Source organism: Phyllostomus hastatus, unplaced genomic scaffold (genome assembly GCF_019186645.2).
Source record: "Phyllostomus hastatus isolate PE091 unplaced genomic scaffold, TTU_PhHast_1.1 phas_contig_40, whole genome shotgun sequence".
Classification (NCBI taxonomy): Eukaryota; Metazoa; Chordata; class Mammalia; order Chiroptera; family Phyllostomidae; genus Phyllostomus; species Phyllostomus hastatus.
The window spans coordinates 83738850-83759276 of record NW_025333872.1 but is presented as its reverse complement, the minus strand read 5'-3'; the positions used below and the strand labels follow the sequence as shown (position 1 = coordinate 83759276).

At 38.8% G+C, this 20427-nt stretch overlaps 1 protein-coding gene across 6 annotated transcripts in view; it reads right to left on the bottom strand.

The window, feature by feature from the left end:
• Positions 1–6973: 6973 nt before the first annotated feature.
• PHACTR2 (phosphatase and actin regulator 2) overlaps positions 6974–20427 on the bottom strand; it is a 225049-nt gene continuing 211595 nt past the window's right edge. For all 6 annotated transcript variants that reach the window (XM_045842641.1, XM_045842642.1, XM_045842645.1 and 3 more), the window contains one exon: positions 6974–13767. In XM_045842641.1, the coding sequence (XP_045698597.1) occupies positions 13752–13767 (16 nt within the window). In that variant the 3' untranslated portion in view covers positions 6974–13751. The remainder of the gene's footprint in view (positions 13768–20427) is intronic.

Genomic DNA, 20427 nt, shown 5'->3' with positions numbered 1-20427 from the left:
CTAGGGCCCATCTCAAATGTTTTCACTGCATCCTGTGATTACACTATGCTACTCAGTTACACTAAGCTGTAAAGTTTTAGAATTCGACTGTAGGAACCCGCTTGAAGGCAAGGATTTTTATCTTGCCAACCTTACTTCCCCAGGACAGAGTATAGTAAGGACTCAACAACAATTACACTGTTCAAAGCACTTCACATACATTTACTTTTTAAATTCCTAGAGGAGGGCTTAAAGAGATACACTATTATTATCCTTTTATTTTACAGATTAGAGATTGAGGAACAGACAGTCAAGTGATTTTTGCCCAAGGCCATGAAGCCAAAATGTGAACTCAGTTGTAGCTGGAGAATTCCACCCTTTACTATTACCATAGACCCTATTTCAAAAAGCCTACACTCACAGTGAGTTTACGGGTATCAGAGACTGTCCTGGGTTGCTACATATGTGTTAGCTCATTCACTATTTGTTGAATGCAATATCTAGTGCAATGCATTCATTATAATGGTTATATATAAAACTCTGGCTTGTCATAACACAATGTTATTTCTTACCATTCAAACGTTATTTTCTACCATTAACATCATCTAGAACTGAAATGTTATAGCAATAATAAATCTAAACTATACTTCTACTCTCTTATTGGTATGTTCTAATTAATGGCATCTATTTCAAAATGATTATATGGAATTTCTAGCTTAGTTTGGGCTTTGAAAATTTTATTTTTTCCATATGAAATCAGCTTGCCTATTGAAATTATGCGTATCATCTTAGCTTCAATTACATCACATTGAATGGGGGTTCTCCAGCATCATTTAAGGATCCCAATACATCAGGAAACCAATGTACCCCAAAGAGGGAAAGATTTGCTAGACCCTGAAGCGCAGTGACTTTAGGAATTATAAATTACATGCTTGACAATATTTATAGAGATTATGGATGTACTTAATTATAAAAAGGCGAGATGCATACAGATGGGTATGCCAGGATGGTCACTGTAGCACTCTTTGTAATAGAGGAAAAAAATAGAAATTCCATTAGTAAGGGATTATTGAAAAAACCAAAGAACAGTCATACTGTGTTATATATATCGTGAAGCTGTTAGGGCAGAGGCAGATCAATATGAATAGCCACTTACTAGGCTGCAAAAAGCAGTTTGCAGAACATCATAGTAGATGACATTTTTCATTAAAAAATTACTTATGCAGAAATAATTGTAGTGCAAGCATTGAAAAATTATATTTTTCATTGAAAATTATACTTTTCATTATAAATTATAATGAAAAGTATAAATTATAAATAGAAAAACATTTTATGCAGAAATAATTGTACTGCAAGCATAGAAAAAATATCTGATTGACTATGTATAAAACTGTCCACAGCAATTATCCATAAGGAGCTGGGATTGCAGGAAACTTTCAATTTCTATTTGAGATATTTCTTTGTTTGTAAGTTTGCAGTGACAGTTTGAATTATTACATTTGCATATAAAAAAGTGAAGATACTTAAATACAAAAACCAAACAGGGGACAGATTAGATACTAATATAATCTGCTTGAATAAATATTACGAGATATTTTTAAATGGTAATAACCATTATATATATATGTGTGTGTGTGTGTGTGTGTGTGTGTGTGAAAGAAAGAAAGAAAGAGAGCATGTTAAAGATTTTAAAACATCATTAGGAAGGAACTGGTGAGATGTTTCAATTAGTTCAGAAGACAACCCAAAGAATAGGAACATTTATAGAGCAGGAATATTGAAAAGAGTGTGTGAACAGAGACAAAACTGGCTTCTTCCCCAGTGATCTAGAGAAGACAGTTGAACCTCTGCTAGACAGAATTTACGTACATGTCTAGAGACAAGATTTATTTTCATTACTATTAGCTTTCTACAAATTATAAAATTGTGAGAGCTCAAAGGCAAGGAAAGGAGTGAAGCCCATGTAAAGTTAGAATCGGGAGTGCTTATTTAAAAAGTGCTTCGTTTTGCACATAGATTTTTCCCTATAATGTTCAATAATAATAGTAGTATGCTTGGTATGCTAACCTGAATTAGTTTCTGGTGCTTGTTTCACTCTTATTGTATCACCTGGGGCAAGGTGTGTCCCATTACTCACCTCAGTGTAAAATGGAGATGATAATGTTATTAATACTCATCTCATAGGGTTTTGTGGAATGAAGTGAGAGATTGTGTGTTAAATGCTTGGCCCTGTTTCTGGTTGGTGGTCAGGGCTCAATGGAAGTGAGCAGTTATCCTTTTCCCAGGTACGCGTAGTCACTCACCTGACTTCACTGTTGCCCCAGGACGGCCCATTCCTGAGCCCTCCTCCAGCATCCGGGACTTGTCAGGGGACACATGCTTTGCCTCCAATCAGGTTCTCTTCATGGGAATCTGTTAGCCTGCATCTTGACCCGACTTGTCAGCTTCCCAGGATCCCAATCCTTTTGTTTCTCCTCAGTGTCTGGTGTCTTCCAGGGCCATTGTATTGCGTGCTTACATTCTTTTCCTTGCTTCTAGCCCCTGGTAATTGTACGTTCTTTAGGCTACACACCCTCTTGATATTGGTTGCCTTTCTATTTACCCATGCCTGTTCCCAGAGTCAAAAGTATGTATTGCGTTGGTGAATATTCTTTGGAAACATTAAGTCAAATTAATTTTCTTTCCCATGACTTTTAAATTATAAAATGTATTTTGAGTATTCTTGGGTATGTTGCGGTTGCACTCTATTCTAGCTTTAGGCTATAAAAAGCTCAGAAATTATTATCGGTCCCCTTTCTCTTGAGTGACAAAGAAACAGATGGAAACTTTTTACAAATATGGGGTAGTTAGATCATGCATGCATATAATTACAAACTTAACCCTATGCTTTCAGAAAAGGAGGGAGCACCATCATTACCGTTGAGGGATTACATTAGTATTGAGGGATTCTGCCTGTCAGTGAACATGTACTTGGACGGAGGGTGAGATGAGACATTCACCTCCTTTTCCTCCATCACTCTTGTCCTGTGCTTGCAGTGTGAGCCTCTCACCGTGTGGAGTGTAATTCTTATGCTTAAAGGTAAGGCATTTTTTTTTAAGAAAACACAATAAAACACCTGAATGTAAACTAACTTCTAGTTAGTTTACTGGAAGTACTTAATCTAGTTTACTAGAAATACTTAATCTGTGGCTTAAGTAAAGAACCAGCCAAACATTCCCATGATAAAGTAAAACAAAACAAAACAAAAAAAGGCTATGTTGGACTTACTGAGATAGTATGTTTTGTATATTATTTTTGGGGCAATGTAAGGTATTTTCAAATATAAGTTTTCCTTTACAACTTAATCCCCTCCATTAGGTGCTAGTCCATTTTATTTAAAATGAAGCTAACTGATAAAGCCCAGTTAAGCTAAAAATATCTGTATCATATAAGGCACTCAGATGATGTGTGAATGAAAGAGTTTTATGATTTAGAGACAAACTCAAGTAACAAAAACATTGTTAAATTCCCACTGTAGTAATTTCCTCACAGTCTTCGTCTATATTGTTAAGGCATTTGTCCATTCCCACAGCTTCTGTTAGAACTGCTGATGATTCTCAATTTCCTCTCTGTAGCCAAGAGGATCTCCTTGACCTTCAGAATCATATCCAATGGACTATTTGCACGAGGATGTCCCACCAGGCAGGCAACTCAAACACATTGGATGTTACGCCCACAGTTGAATATGCCCACTTCACCTCTCCACCCCCTGCACCCCTCTAGCGCCCCTCTCCCTGCCCCCCACTTCCCTCTGACAACCCGCTGTTTTCTCTTTCAGCAAGGGCATTACCACTCTCCACTTAGTTGCCCAAGCTAGACACATGGGTACAATCTTTACTCATTCCCCATATGCAGCGATCACTTCAACTGTCCCTTGGATCATTAGGTCTCTGCATTTCAGCAGTATTGGTTGAGGCCACCATCACCTTCCAGCAAAATTAGAGCAACAGTAATGGTCTGCCCTATGGTAACAGGTGGGTACTAGACTTATCAGGAAGGATCACTTCACAAGCTCTATCAATGTCTAACCACTACGCTGTACACCTGAAACAAATATAATACTGAATGTCGTTAATGAAGAATACCAAAAAATGAAAAATAGCAATGGTGTCCATGCTTTCGATATTGCTTCTCCAGTCCAGTCTCTACATTGTGGCCAGAATAATGAGGGCAAATCTGAGGGTGGTATCTGAGTTTAAAATACTTCAGCAGACCCCTCTTTTTTTTTAAGGATAAATTCCAAATTCCTTTAGAAGTTTCACAAGGACCTTCAAGTTTTAACCCTTGTTAAACTCTTTAGCTTTCCCATCCCTTTAGCTGTCATTTTCAGCTCATTTTTCATACTCAATTGTACCATCCTTAGTGTAACTACAGAGTTCTGGCCTTCAGGAACAAAGAAGACTAGATGTTGGTATGGAACAGACACAAATGCAACTGGCTGTCATTTAAACGAGTTGTGTCTAGTCAGACAGAAAGAATATTTTAGAAAATGCAAAATTTCAAGCGGGCTGGTAGGAGTGTTGGAAGAGCGTGAACTGCAGGACAGGAGCACAGACTGCCTTCCACCTAACAGACAAAAGAATCGTTCAGGATGTAGTTCTCGTCTGGCTTAACCAAAGCCCGTTGTTTCTGCAGGCTGTGGATTTGGAGACCTCTAAAGTTATAGGGATCGAAAGTTCTGAGTGTATCTCTGTGATTCAAGTAGCTTCTTCTCAGAAGTTTGAAGCCCATAAAAGGTACTTCTTAATCATGGGTTTTTAACCATGAAGCAAAAGGTGAATCACCAACCCAGTGATGTCAGCTTGCTCGAGGTTCTAAAATCTACTTTTCTTAGTATGTCTTGGAAGCCTGGGAAAGTTTACAATTAAATGTGGATATTAAATCAAAGCCCAAAGTGTTATGCTTTGTAATTATTGAGGCAATCTATATGCACTTGGCATTAAAGTATTTGTAAATTCTTTTAAAAATTGGAATATTGTAGAATCTGACCAGTTAGCCATGCAATTCCAGTTTAAACTAGATAACGAATGTTAGACTTGCAAAATTGAAAAGGATATATTTTAAACTTGTAAATAATACTGAAATGTTTAAGAAAATTTGATTTATGGCATTTATAGATATAATGAATTAGATTTGAAAGTGTTAACCTGATTGTTATAGTCACATTTGGACATCCGAAGTGCTTAAAAAGCAAGTAAAATCTGTTAAATATGTATACCCTATTTAACACTTTAAAGAAACTATATTGCAATAGCTGGAGAAGACACCTGAAACCTTCCTAGAAGGATGGGTGGGATGTTAATAAATAAAATTCCAGTAGGAGGGAAAGGCGTGAAAAAAGTTTCGGTGTTGGGAGAGTGTATAATGTATTTGAGGAACCTTGAGTTTCATTTGATTGGCCCAAGTGAGGAATAAAAGGAGAGCAATTTGGAACTGTGGCTGGGTGAAACTATAGAAGGTCTTGAGGCTGGATTAAGTGCCTGGGAGTTTTTCAGTAGGCAGAGGGGACTCCTTGGAAAATTCTGAGAAGGAATAACACAAGAGTTGACTGTTAGGAGGAAGAATGAGGGAGGAGAGTTAAGAATAAATTGGTTGGAAAAGAGAGAAGACGTGACCCAAGAGTTCAGGGGCAATCAGGGACTGGACTAAACACACGACAAACTTAAACAGACAGTAGGGAAAGAAAGATGACGTATAGCCGAAGTTTGAGCTTCTGAGTATGCCTACCAGAACAATTAGGGGCAAATTTTTCCCAACGCTGAGCTCGTTTTTACTCCAGATTGTCTGACTTGGACCAGCCAAAGTCAAAAGTCCATCCAGGAATAAATCCTGAGGTCAACAAGTATTGAAAACTCTAATTCTGTCCTCCCTAGAGTATTTGTCCAATTATGAAAAATTAGCACCTAACAGGTTTTTCCTCCTTAAAATCTCTAGTAATGGTAGCTGTTTTAGGAAAGGAGCAGCAAACATCACACAAACTTCAGGTTCTCAGCTTTTCTCTAGAACATTATGTGTTCATTACAGCAACCATCTTTTAAGGGGGAAGACTTCAGAGCCCGGGACCTGAGCAGGACCTGTGTTGTCTGCAGAAGGCAGCGTGGTAGCAGTACGTCCACGCAGGTGTCTCAGTGGGGGTCCAGTGAAGCATTTGACCAAAATAAATCCTATGCCATCAAAGCATTGTGTAAAATGAAAACACTGTCTACTTTTGCCTTTGTTGGGTTTTAGAAGGTAACGTTTCAATGTAGAACCTGCTTCTGTGCGAACAAAAATTAAAAGTAGTTGTTGAACTACTGCACCTACCTTGGGGATGTACCACTGATTTTTGGTAGTGAACTTGGGGCCAGTTTTTCAAAGATACTTTTTAATTTTTTGGTCCTAATCTTCTCATCATATGTCTTCAGTCTAGAATAATGGTACATAAGTTGCTTTTCAACTTCCCCCTCATACCTCTGCACTTGTCTTGGAGTTAAGGAAGAAAAATTACCATTTGTAACCACTGTTGAAAAACTTGAAAAGTGTATTCCAATTCCTTGTTCTGCTCAAAATATGTTCCCAACCTCTCTCCTTGCTTATAATACATTACATAGTAAGCATAATGAGGAAGTTTGTTTATTTTCTATATTATAAACTCTAAAGGGGCTATCTTTTAAAATACATAATAATGTCATTAAAAATATCAATATCAAATATCCTCAGATATAAAAAGACAGCCAGTTTAAAAAATATACTGTAAATTGCTGTTTATAGCAGTAATTCTTAGACAGATATTTTAAATAAAAAATACAAAGCACAAGGCCTTACATACAAAAGTTTTCAGTTAGGTGGAGTTGAAATAACAAGCAGTCAGAAAAGCTGTCTTATTCGTGCTTTACAGGTGAGAACTCTGCAAGTTTTTAATGTAAAAAGACTGAGCACTACCTGAATACAATAGAAATTGGAACAAACTAAAGCTGGGGATTTCCCAATGATTTTATTGAGGTAACTTTTCCCAATTTTATACATATATGCATTTTTATATACTTAAGAAAGCTAAACAATGTTCTAAGGCACTTGGAATTGTGCACAGCAAGATATTCTATAATATTATACAACTAAATAGAGCATAATTTTGCTTTTTAAATAACACAAACACCAGTACAGAATAAAAAAAGATAATACATAGTCTTTCTTTCAGGTTATGATAGTGGAATACATATACATATGTGTGTGTACTTGTAGATATTTATACACAAATGCTATAATACAGTACAGATCAAGAACAACAACACAAAAAGAGAGAAACTGTCGTGTTAATCGGTATACAGTTCCAGTTATTTACACTCACAGATAGTATACCTGTGCAATATGTAGGGTTCGATCACTCAGTGGAAATCAGGAATCAGTCAGTCAGTCTAATAGTGATCACAGTTTACCACCCTTCTCACTTTAACCAAACCTTGAAATAACAGCTACAGTTCTTGATTCGAAAATGACTGTGACATAGACAAGAAAATGATTAGCTTGAGTTTTGGGTAGGTACCAAATCTGATGCATCGGTGAAGAATGTTGCAAACACATTGGCACATTTCTACGCCACAGAAGAAATATTTAAAAATATATAAAAATATTAGTGCCTCTATTTTAAGTAATGACAGTGGTTTGACCCTAGATTCATGCAGATTGTTTCTGAACCCTAGTTCGCACTGCAAGGGTGACTTCTCCCTGCGGGGGCACTCTAAGTGATGGAATGGAATAGTCAAACCATAACAAAAGCGTCCAGTTAGGGAAAAGCCCCCCATATTGGCAAGTGGCACAAATATTATTGGCATTTTAATATACCATAAACTTGACCTGAGGGTGGAATGGCATTCTGCCTCATTTACTCCCTTCAATATATTATTGAAAAAAAAAATACTGGTATTTAACGAGATACGAATTCTTAAGCACCATCTAAAAGTTGACAATGTAACCACTTTTATCAATTCTGAGTTGCTCTTTCTCAAAAAAGATTTTTAGAAATTTGAATATTTAAAAAAATTATAGTGGCTATATTAATTTCATTCCATTAGCCACAATTCATCCAAAGCATTTCAAGACACATTTACCATTCAGGTTTGGTGAAAAACAACAACAACAAAACAACGAAGACAGTAAGTATATTACAGTAATGTATATGTCTCTGTAAGTATATTACTGTACAGTATATTCCTGTAAGTATATTACTTACTCTCTCTGGAAGACAATGTCTTCCTAGGGAAAACTTGTCCTGTTTGGGGCATGATCCTCAATGAAGGATGAACACCACACATGCAATGCACAGTTCACCCACATTTCCTTCATAATTCAATATTCACAAATCTCAGAAAAGCTGAACCACATGACTGTATTGACACAGGGGCAATGAAACTTTGCATGCGGATTAAATGATTCCTTAATGGGATAAGCAGGTGGCTGTTTTGGAACGAACGCAAGGGATGCAGCTTCCCAGGTAAAAATCGAACAGCGATGTTCACGGCCCACGGGCTTTGTGTATGTGGCGTGTCAGCCCTCGTGTTTGTGGTTAAGCCATGCAACAGTCCTCACGATCTTCACAAGGGCTGTGAGCAACAGTGGCGCTCTGAAGTAAAACTGAGATCAAAACATGAAAATGTCTGCTTCACGTGAAGCCTCACCTTTAAATACATGCAGGGACCATCCAAGTGCAGGTGCCCTTTAGAACTGCCACGGCTGCCCAGTAGCCTCCTCCCCGAAGAACTGGCAAGTTAAAGCTGCATCGAAGCAGAAGGCTTGAAAAATGAATGGGGACAAAACGATACAGGGCCCGAAGCAATGGAGGGCAGCCGAGAGGATGTTTGGAGACAGACACTTTTCCTGTGTGCCCTGACCTGCAGCAGACTGCGGTGTTCAAGGGAGGTGCAACCACCCTCCTGGGAGGGCATCTGAACACGGGAGAGGCCTTTTTATGTTTGGCTTTTATAACAATGGGGCATCCTACTGGCATTGAGTCAGCAGGGGCCTGGGATAGTGAACAGTTTACACTGTGGGGGCATCGCTGTACAACAAAGAATCACCCAGCTCCAAATGCCAACAGCACCCCCATCGAGAGACATCAATCCACAGTGCTTTGCTCATATGTACAGCTGTGCTAGCAACGCAGCCACTGAACTGCCTTCCTTTGCAGGGGGGCGGTGGTGTGCAGGAAATCCCAGCAGAGCTAAAAAACGATCCTCGCCTGCAGGGTTGGCTTTTGGTGGGAACAACTGCCATAGCCATAGGGTTCTCCTTTTTTTTTTGGCCAGAAATCTTACAGCATATACAATGGGATTTGTTAATTTGGGGTGACTCTGTCTTCGAAAAAGCTTAAGTGGACTACATTTCTGTTGTTTTCTAGATTTCCATACTGAGCTAAAGCTTCATGATTACAAAAGAAAAGAAAAGAAAAAGAAAGAAAGAAAAAGAAAGAAAGAAAGAAAGAAAGAGAGAAAGAAAGAAAATGGCTTGGGAGTATTTACCTTTGTTCCTACCACCTTTTGGTCACTGCCAAATTATATAGTAGAGCCTTACAGTACTCTTGAAAACTTAGGTTTGAGCTATCTGGAGATGTGCTCTCTCTCAGAAAGATGGCCATATTAATTTGATGATCTTCCGCTCTAGGACATATTTAAGTTCTAGAAGCTGATTCTGTTTGTCAAATAAAGCTAAATTATATAACCCACCCACTCATAGAGAGCAAATACTCAGTAGTGGAAGATTAACTATTTCAAGAGGCCGAGAGACAACCTTGTAATAAATTACATCCAAGTGGTTCCTTAGTGTTCACAGCATACTCTAATAATGATGGGGAGAAATTAGCTTTTGTTTCATAGTATATACTTTTTTACTAGTAAGGTTAGGCTTAAAAATACAATTGGAATTTAGGAATGCTTGAGCTACCAGACTGATAAAGTGACATAAATTTATGTATCTCGTCTAAGTTTAATACCTTCTCACCTGTTGTGAAGATTTTTCATTCTATGTGAAATGTGCTGCTAGGAGCACTTGAAAACAGTAACAGATGGAAGAAAATTCTGAGCAAGAAAGGAAGAAAAGAAACCTTCCCTGTTTAAATGTGGGCATACTACTATGAGGTAGACAAGACTGCCTTTTTCTATTGTGAATACAGTATAATTTTCGAAGTTGTGTCTGCCTAACTCCATTAAGTATAAATACAGTGCCAGTTACGTGGTAAAATGTGGTAGTTAATCAGGATAGGCAGTGTTAATGCAGAATTTTCTCTCTTTTAAGTTGAAGCTACTACGGTATTTTTTTATAAAAATGCCAGTGCAGCACTGAATTAACTGCCGGGTGTAAAACCTGAATTATGGGTTTTAAGGACTAATCTCTCATTTTCAATATTAGATCATTTCTGAGGGGGGTATGCAAGTCCTCTGCTTCCTTAAATAGATTTGCATTTAAATTTCAGAACTTTCTTCTTATAGAATATATTTGCTAACATTAGAAAAGGATAAGTGAAAAATCAGTGTGCTAATAAAGCATATAAAATGAAACCAGGAAGTCAGGTTTTTTGGGTAAATCAGAGAGAGATGAGTTTGCCTTTTCCTCCATTTAAAACGGTTATTGAAATACCCCCAAATGGTTCTCTGAGTATTATAGAGTTCATATAAATCATTTGAGGACTTAACATAACGGCAAATTACATTGACCATAGAAAATACAAGTCATTTCACACACACACACAGGAAATTATCAGGCAGAGCCACTTCAAATTAATGCTGCTCGCCAGAGATCAAATTTTTCAGACTGATTGGTAATGACCACAAAGATGCTGATAAAGCCCGTGGAAAGAGCACTTACCAGTCTTGCTCATTCTTTCCTGCCTGAAGCCTTCCTAGAGATGGGTTTGTTTTTTTTTTCCTTAATCAGAAAATCCTGGGGACTCGGAAACCCATGCACTTCCTCTATGTTAGCCTAATGTTGCACTTTAAATTGGGGAAAACATGGAGTTGTGTTACAACAACACGATTTGCACACACATTAATCATCTTTATAGAACCGTAGCTTATTGGTTAGATTGCAGATATGCTGAAATTGCAGAAATGCTCAGGCAGAGGCTTAATTATATTGGTGGGGGGGTGGTTCACACCTTCACATCCGCTCGGGGCCACCAAGCAAGAGACCTCTAGACGGGTCGCTGGGGTGGAAACGCAGTGTTTCTGCCTTGTAGAGTCCGCTGTTAAAAACAGAGCCTGTCCTGCAACATACAGCTTAGTTCACAACCCCCCCGATTCTTTCCACAGCTTTTTATCTAAAGAATCGATCTAATGAAGTAAATGGTGGTTCCAGTTCTTAAATATTAGACTGGCAGTGGTTAAATTTTTGGACTTTAAAACTTGTCACATTTAAGCATTTCTCTAAGCATGGAAATCAGTATGAAGACAAAGTGTGGGCAATTCACAGATCTGAACCTTCCTGCAGGAAAAGCAAGATATCGAGGCACCAGATCCTCATTATTGTACTGGGCGCCTCTCATTGTAGGGAATAAAAAGTTGCATCATATGCACCACTAGTCGGGGGGAAAGCTGTTCCTTTTCTCAACCAAATAGGGACTTTCTGTGACATTCGTAATTAGGGATAAAACAGTGATGTCTTATATTATACACTATTTTTAAGGAGGAAAGGTCTTTTGATTCGAAATCAAAACCATGTTCAAAAATCATATGTACAGAAAATTAAAATAACAGTACAGGCCTTGGTATTTTCCCTAAGACAATAAAATGATAATAAAATAAGAGGGTGACTTCAGTAAAAAATTAGAACATACATAATGTCTATGGCTGTAAACACTATGAAATGGACAAAACCTCAGCCAGATGAAGACACTTGGGCATGCACAAACATTTTTTGTTTCAGAGCAAAAATACATCTTATCTTATTAATGAAATAACAGCAGTGCAGAAACCTATGTTTGTTTCATTAACACACGTGGCTGAGGGCAGCAAGACGTGCAACGATGCTGGTCACTTTTCTTAGTTATAAACGGTCCTGGGTTTTTGTAACAGACCAATTGGGGCCAAATCAGTTTTACTTTTAGGCAAAATCATCCCAGTTTCAAGTGAGTCTTTAAAATATCAATAAGAGGCAAGATCCAAATTTATCTACCAGACAAAGTGTTTGCTTTTTTGGTTGAAATAGAAAATCAGTCTTCCATAGTAGAAATCAGAATCCTCTCAGAAAATTCTAGTCCAAGCTCTGAGAATAAAATTAAGTCCATTTAGCTCTTTTCTTGTTATACAAATTATGTGTCTTTAATATTAAGGGGCACAAAACAATTGTGGGAAAAAACAATGAAATGCAAGGTAGTATACTTGTACATATATGGTCACATGTGTTTGGGAGCAGAAGCCGTGCTGTGCCGGTGACTCCACGGAAACTAGCAAGATGGCAGTAGAGGGTTTATTAATGTAAACAATACTGACTGTAGGCTCATAGGGAGACCTTCCATAACTTTAAAGTCACCCATTTTTTGCACTAAAACTCAATGTTATATTTATGGATGCAATCTGCAGGCTCTTAAAGCACAAAATGAGATTCTCCTCACTCTCAACTTAGCAAAAATTTTCTGTGTTCTTTTACGTCTTTGAGTACTGTTTTGATCCATGTGCTTAATATTTTTAAATAGCAGCAATCCAACTTAATGCAGCATGGAAAATAAGTAGTCCTTTGCAGTCCTGTTAAGAGCTATCTGCTGGCAGAACACTTGCATTTTGCTTAAGTTTTAATTTTGGAATCAGATTTTTAAAAAAGATGTGATTGTCAATATTATCTTCCTTAGATCAAGCATGGTTGTTTCAACTTTGAAGGTAAGCTAGGGAAAGACCAAAATATTTCTTTCTAAAGCTTGCTACAGTTTAATAGGGTCACATCACATCTGACTTTATTCCCAGTCCTGTTACCCTTGTGGTACATTAGGTAAGGAGTATTAAACGAGAAAAAGTAAAGTATGTATATCTATGCTACTTAAAGCATGCAACAGAATTTGGGTAAGCATGCTTGTTAAGAGACCATAAAAGCCTCTTGCATTTAAGAAAAAGATGCATGAAAACACTCAGACTTATCTCTGGCAATTGGTTCACTGGCACAACATAAAGTAATGGTACTATACAGCACCATCATAATGGTGAAAGAATTTTCTTCTAGGATCAGGTCTCTAAGGAATCCACACTGGGTGATTAGATCCCAAAATCCCTTAATAAGTTCTTAGCTATCAAAAGCCTACTTCAAAAATACATTTACGCTTCATTTTTTTCTTTGCTTCATTAACATAATGAAATTTTTCTCTTTCTTCTGGTTTTCAACCCCCACCCACCCCTTTCCAGTGCCCAGCCATTCCATTCCCCGTTTTTCTTTTGTTAAAACCCGCACTCTAAAATTTGGCTTTCTGGTAACAGGGAGCCAGCGATTGTCTTCTGCTTATCTTCTTTGATTAAAACCCCTGATGAAGAATAACTGGTGTAACCATTGTGTCCCTTACCATCAATACACATGCTGGACAGCAAGGTCACTACACTCATCATTTGCTTGTTGGCCACATCTGGGCTGTAGAGGTGGGGAGCTCTTTCCACACGCTTCTTCTCCACAAGTGAAATGGAAACACACACACAGTCAAATCCCAGTGCAATATCAGGTGTTCGGGAAGCAAGGCTTCTCCCAAAGATGATCAGTCTATGTTTCCAAAGAGTCTCGCACCTCACTATGGACGGTGAAACCTGAAATAAGAAGATGGAAACTCTGAGTCTGTGATATAGAAGCACAGTCTGGATCCGGTGAACCGAATAAGGTACGGCGATGTCTGTAATCGGAGGTGGCTCTAGACATTGCCCAACTGAATTACTGTGCACAACAGAATACTGTTATAAATGTTCTGTTGGAAAGCAGAGACAGACCCTGTAGAACAGACTTTGGCTGTATCATCCCAGATGTAGAGCAATCAATACACAAACATCACGACCCTTGAGCATCACATTCTGACCTGTACTGAGCAGAGTGAGATGTTTCATAAGGGATTTGGTTACAGCTGGCTTGCAGTTATACAAGGAAAACATTAACAAAGTGTCACTATTTCATTAGTTTCTTCTGCCTCTCATCACCTCCTGCTAAGGACTCCAAATCTACTTTCTACACCTGAATTACCAATTGCCTGCTGGGAATTTCCTTCCAAATGTTCCACAAGCATGTCCACAACCACACAGATGGTCTTTTCTTGTAAAACTGCCTTTGCACTTTCTATCTTGTTAAATGTTCTACCTTTTCAAGTGCTTTTTAGTTTAAAACCTCAGATTTGCAACTCATACCTCTCCTTCACCTCCTATTTCCCATTAATCACCCAATTCTGCCTCCATTGCCCACCTCTGAGTTCACTGAAGCCCTCACCCCCTTCTGCTGGCACACTTGAACAGCATGCCAGAGAGCTAGCTGGCTTCATATCCCTCCATGCAAGTTCCCGAACATTCCTTGTGATTTTGCAGACTGTGTTTTGAACATGCTGTTCCCTAATAGTGTCATCCCCTCCCTTCATTTTTCATCTGTGTTCTCACATTCAAGATCAAGGTGAAAGGCCATTTTCTCCATAAGGCCTTATCTGATCTGCCTCTTCAGCCTGTTTCTGTGAGTACGCATTTATGTAACTCTATTAAACATTTTGTTGGTCTAATATAATCTAATGTGCACCTGCACCAGTAAACCAGGCTCCTCATTCATTTCCCTGTCCGGACCCAAAGATTTGGAGATAAAATCTATTTTTCACATGGTCGCTAGCATTATCATCATAAATATTCATCCAATCATTCTTACTCTTTGTTAATATCACTTACTGTTCTCCATTCCCTACAAAGTAATATTTAAATTTCTTAGAGTAGCAACTGAGGTGTTTCAGGATGTGGCCCAGCTTTCTGGATAACCAAAGTTTATTTATAAAAAACTGAAGTTTATTTATAAAAAAGTGTGCATTTATTCTTACATGTTTAAACTTCAGTCACTTTCAAAGTACTCTCCATCTGATGCAATACACCTATTGAGATTTTTTTTTCCCACTGCTCAAAACAGTTTTTGAACTAGTTGATTCTGATGCCTTTTAGTGCTTCTGCCATTTTTGTTTCCCTCTTCCACATCGCCAACATATTTCCCTTTGAGGACTTTTTTTCATCTGGGGAAACAAAAAAAAAGTCGCTCGGGGCGAGACTGGGTAATAGAGAGGATGGGGCATGGGTTAAGACCATTTTTGGTCAAAAACTGCTAAACACCCAGTGAGATGAGGGCAGGTGCACTCATAAATCACCCATTACGAAATGTGTTGAAAGGATCTTCAAAACAATTCACTAAAGCTGAAATAGCCTCTTACAACAACGCCAGCTGGTGCACTGACACAGATGGATTCCTAGAACTCTCACCCAGCAGGAAAAGCCTGTATGTGCTACAAGGGTCCTGCTTTTCAGAAGATAATTCTGGTTTTTTGGGGGGTCCCCCCTCATACCTCCATCACCACTCCCAAAATACAGTAAGTCCCAATCCTTGGCCCCAAATGCCCTCCAATTTTGTGCTCACGCATACGAACAGGTGAAACAAGATAGGCCATAAACTGATAGTTGGAGAAGCTGCATGATAGATGCATGGGGCTTCTTATACTACTTTTGCATGTTTGACTTTCCAAAAGTCAAAATAAAAATAAGATATACCAAGGTTTGCAAAGCATATTGTGACTAAAGTAGAAATGTGTCCATTCTGAGTTCCATTCTTAACTCTATCACGACCATAACCTTGGGCAGGTGTGTGAACTTCAATGCAACAGCATACAAATGTATGCTACATTTGTTCAACAGAGACAATAGTACTGTTTCAGTCTTCAGGGTCTTCTTTTTACCCTCTGATCATGCAAAATTCTCTCCCAGGCCCTTTGCCCGAGCTCTTCCCTTTACCTTAGTTGACTTGCGTTAGGGGTGGAATGTTTTTCTCTCTCCCAAGAGTGCTGATGGCTCCCTCTTGTCACTTAAATCACAAAATATCCTTTACTTCCTCAAGACACCCCTTCCTCTCCATCCTGTCTAGACCCACCCATGCCCCTCCCACAGCATCATGTCACATTTTCTTCATTGTACCTAACATAATTTGATATTATCACGTTTGTTTGTTTGCTTGTTAATGGTTTGTCTTCCTCATTAGAGAATAACCACGTGACAGCAAGGAGCTGAGAGCAAGGACCTCATCTGACTTGGTGTAAATTCCCAGGGTTCTGCCCAGTGTGGCACACTCTATGCACTCAATAAATAATTGCCAAATGCATAATCAATTGAATACATATATACAAGGGTACTTAGAAAGTTATTGATAACTTTTTGTATAACCAATTCTTTATACCTGTAGAATCCAATTATGAGGCCCCTAAAATTAATTATAATTAAATGTATGCTAATCTATGATAGCCCATCTAACTGGACATTGTGTCATGTGAATTTCTAGGAAGTCAACCATAAACAGGGGAAAAACATAAAAATTCTGTAAAAATATTACAAACGAGTAATTGAAAACCTCTTAAAACAAACTCTTTATATAAAATGTGATAGGCAAATAATAATTATAATGATAGCAAATATTTACTAATGTTTACTCTGTGCCTACAAAAAAGCTATATATATATGCACACATATATAAAATATATATCCTATTTGAATCCTGAAAACAATCCTATGAGGTATGTATTCCTGTATCCCCTCTGTACAGATGTGGAAACTGAGGCACAAGGATGCTAAGGTATATATCTGAGGCATAGAACTGGTAAGTGGAGATGACAGGCTCCAGATTCTGTACCCTAACCTACACCAGACAGTAAGATCAAAACATGCCTTCATCCATATGTCCATTGAAAGGGTTTGTGTGTGTGTGTGTGTGTGTGTGTGTGTGTGTGTACGTGCGCCCTGTGGGTGTCATGGAATAGAAAAGGTGATGAGTTGAATTTCTACATGTCGGTCGGTTTTGATCCATTCTGAGGAAAGAAAAGTCTTATTCCACATCCCCAAGCTACTACACTTTGATTGCTACAGTTGTCTCAAAGGCATCTGCCTTTTGTCACATAGACAACTAGATGAGAAAGGGCCCAGTACAAACTTCTTGCAGTTACTAGAAAAGCAAGGCCCGGGATGCTCGTTTGAAACCAGCAGCATCGCCTCCCTCCACGCTGGAAATAGAAGCACTGCCCACACCACGTGCAGGAGCAGGAGCCCCACGCTCTGTCAGTACAAACCGACGCCCAGCCCTGCGGCCCCTCTACCCCATGAGCTACCACAGGCTTCCCTCTGTCAGGGTCAGCTTTCCAGGAACCACACTCATGTGGTTTAGCAATTATTTTAGCCCTCTTCTTATTTGCTGGGCTTCATACACCAAACGCTCCTCAGTGTCCTAATCTTCATTTGGTCCTGGATTCAAAGGACGTGTTTGGGGAAACATGGCATGAGAGGTTTTCTCTTTCCATCGACAGTGTCTGTGGGCTGAGGGAGGTCAATTAAAAATTGGGTTGGGGAACAAAGTGAGTAGTCAGTCAGTGGACCAGAAGAGATTCAGAGCCTTCTCAAGTCCAGCATTTTTCTGGAAAGTGTCCTGTAAAAACATTTCTGAAAATTGGCAGGACGCTGTGAGATTTTTTGTTTTTCTTTCTGCAGACACAGTTTGCCCATGGATCCCATTAGAGAGAGAGTTCCGCAGTCAGGATTGCATGGAAGGTCACAGGCCACTGGCGTCGCTTCAAGGGCTGGCTAAGCGAGGGAGGTAGCCAGTGTGAAGGCAGTCATATGCTGACAAAGTCAGGGATCAGAACAATACCCTCTCTTCATGTGGGCTGCCCAGATATGGTTTAAAAAAAAAAAAAAGCATATATTTTCTCATACCATCCAATCAGGAAAGGACATTTATATAGCCTGTTTAAATTGGGCATGGTATCTTCAAATTCAGCTCTAAAACTATGTTAGAGGTATGGAAAATGCAAATTGTCCTTAAGGTTGTTAACTTGGTGGTTTGCATTCATTTTGAAAATAAGAGCTTCAGCTTCACCCCCTGAGAAATGTGCCCGCCTGACAGAATGACAGTTTTGGCTTTAGGCTTCGAGTTGATGGGGCAATACATACATTTACCGTGCCCTAAGGATACTTAAGTTTTTCCAGCTGTTCTCCCCCCTCAGAACTTTCCAGAGACTCAAATGTGAAGTTATCTATATTTTCTTTTTCTTGTTAAAATTGCAATACATTTTTCTAATTTCCATACTGTTGAGAGGGAGTAAAATGGGGGCAAAAGCTATTTTTAAGTCATGGTATTAAGAAAAAAAATTCTTTTCCATAAAAAAAATATTATTTCCCATGTGGTTCCTCCATAATTTATTTACAAAAATGTACTCCTGTAAATTCATTCAGATAATACAAAATATAAAATTTTTCTGAAATATAAAATATGAACTTTCCTCCATTTGCCTATTTGTTATATACAGGAATCCAGAATATTTCACTTCCCCTTTATTTAAAAGGGTTTGATTGTCCCGGCGTATATGCTTAGGGTAAACAAATATGGAGGTTCTCGTAAACCACTGCCCCTTGCTCTATGTGAGAACACAGTCCACGGGGTGGGTGGGATGTTGTTATTTTGAATGCTGAGCCATGGTTTCAGCTCTGGTGGTTAAAGCAGCATTTGGCAACTCTTTTAAGTTTCCATCCAGGCAGCAAGTAAACGGAGTATCCATAAAAGAAAGTACTCCTGCGGAGGACCCTTAATTTTTATTTTGGTCCCGTGTGTAGTTTTTGCCAGGTCACACTTTGATAAGCACATCTAGAAGTGAATGAGTGCTTTACTTTATTAGTAAATCCACCTACGATGGGAATACCGCAAGACGGAAGAGAAAGAGATAACAGCTTTAAAACACACACAAATACACAGACACACACACATCTTTACATAATTACATTAAGAAAATCTGAAAAGCTGCCCTGACTGGTGTGGCTTGGTGGGTTGGGCATCGTCCCACACAAAGTAAAAGGTCACCAGTTTGACTCCCGGTCAGACCACATGCTGGGTCATGGGAGACGGGCAAGAGGCGACCATTGAAGTTTCTCTCTCACACAGATGTTTCTCTCCCTCCCTTTCTTCCTTCCTTCCCCTCCCTCTAATCTTTAAAAAAGAAAATTTGAAAGTAAGAAAAGAGAAAAAAAAAATAACCTCACTCTAACAAACCATTGAAACACAGGCGGCAATCACAAGGCCTATGGGCTGAATCCGGCCCTCCACCTTGTTTTATCTGGCCCAGTACCACCTTGTTTTATCCGGCCCAGTACCTTGTTTCTACCCGGTGGCAGTGTCGAACTCCTTGCCCCTAGTTAAGGAGTAGTTACATTTCTACAGTCCTAAAGTTATGTTTGTCCCTTTGAAGGCAACCGTGAGGCTGATGTGGCCCTCAGTGAAAATGAGTTTGACGCCCCTGCATTAAGAGTTTTTGATGGGTTTTCTATGCATTCTGTTTTTTTCTATGCATCTGATTTTTAAATAAAATATACCATTGCTATATATGCTCTTAGTATCTTGATTTTTCCACTTAACATTATGCCACTAACCCCTTGAGGCCCATTTTTATTGTAAGAGCACGAATTCAATGATCCTATGAGTCTTTCATAATATCCCTTAATGTAAGTACTGCACTGCACACTCTAAAAAATGTTCTCATTTACAAAACATAAACTTTTTAAAGAATAATACTCCCTTGATTACAAATCTGACACACATTGACACAAACAAAACCTGGAAAACAGAATTTCCAGAAGAAAAATACAATTACTCATAATCTTAATACTCAACTGTAACCATTTTACAATTTCATTTTTAAATAAAATTTGACCTTTCATACGATTTGCCTGTCTCGTTTAGAGAATTATTTTAAACTGTAGAAATTCCATTTACTATGGAATGGGAAGTGGCTTTTCTTTGGCCACTTCTTTGGTGATCTCCTTCCAGAATGCGATGGCCTTTCAAATGGTCCTTGGGACTTTGAACAGCGGTACGGGCAGGCCGCTGCTGTGCGGAGAAAACACAGGATGTGGCCGGATAAGCAACAAGTGTTCTAAGGGCCAAGGTTAAGGCTTGCTACCTAGCAGGACCCAGAATGAATTCTGGCAGAGCCCACTTGTCCTCACCCTGGTACATGGCCCTAGAAGGCATTCCCGCTGCAGACAGCTGTCTGCAAAATACTGGGAGAAACCTGGGGAATTAGATGAAAGAGTAGATCACTGTGATTCTTCACCACTACAGATCAAACATGTCCCAGAATGTATTCCATCGTGGGGTTTCAGAGATGTCTTGTTGGCATACCAATAACAAGAGTGTCATAATTAATATTAGCACCA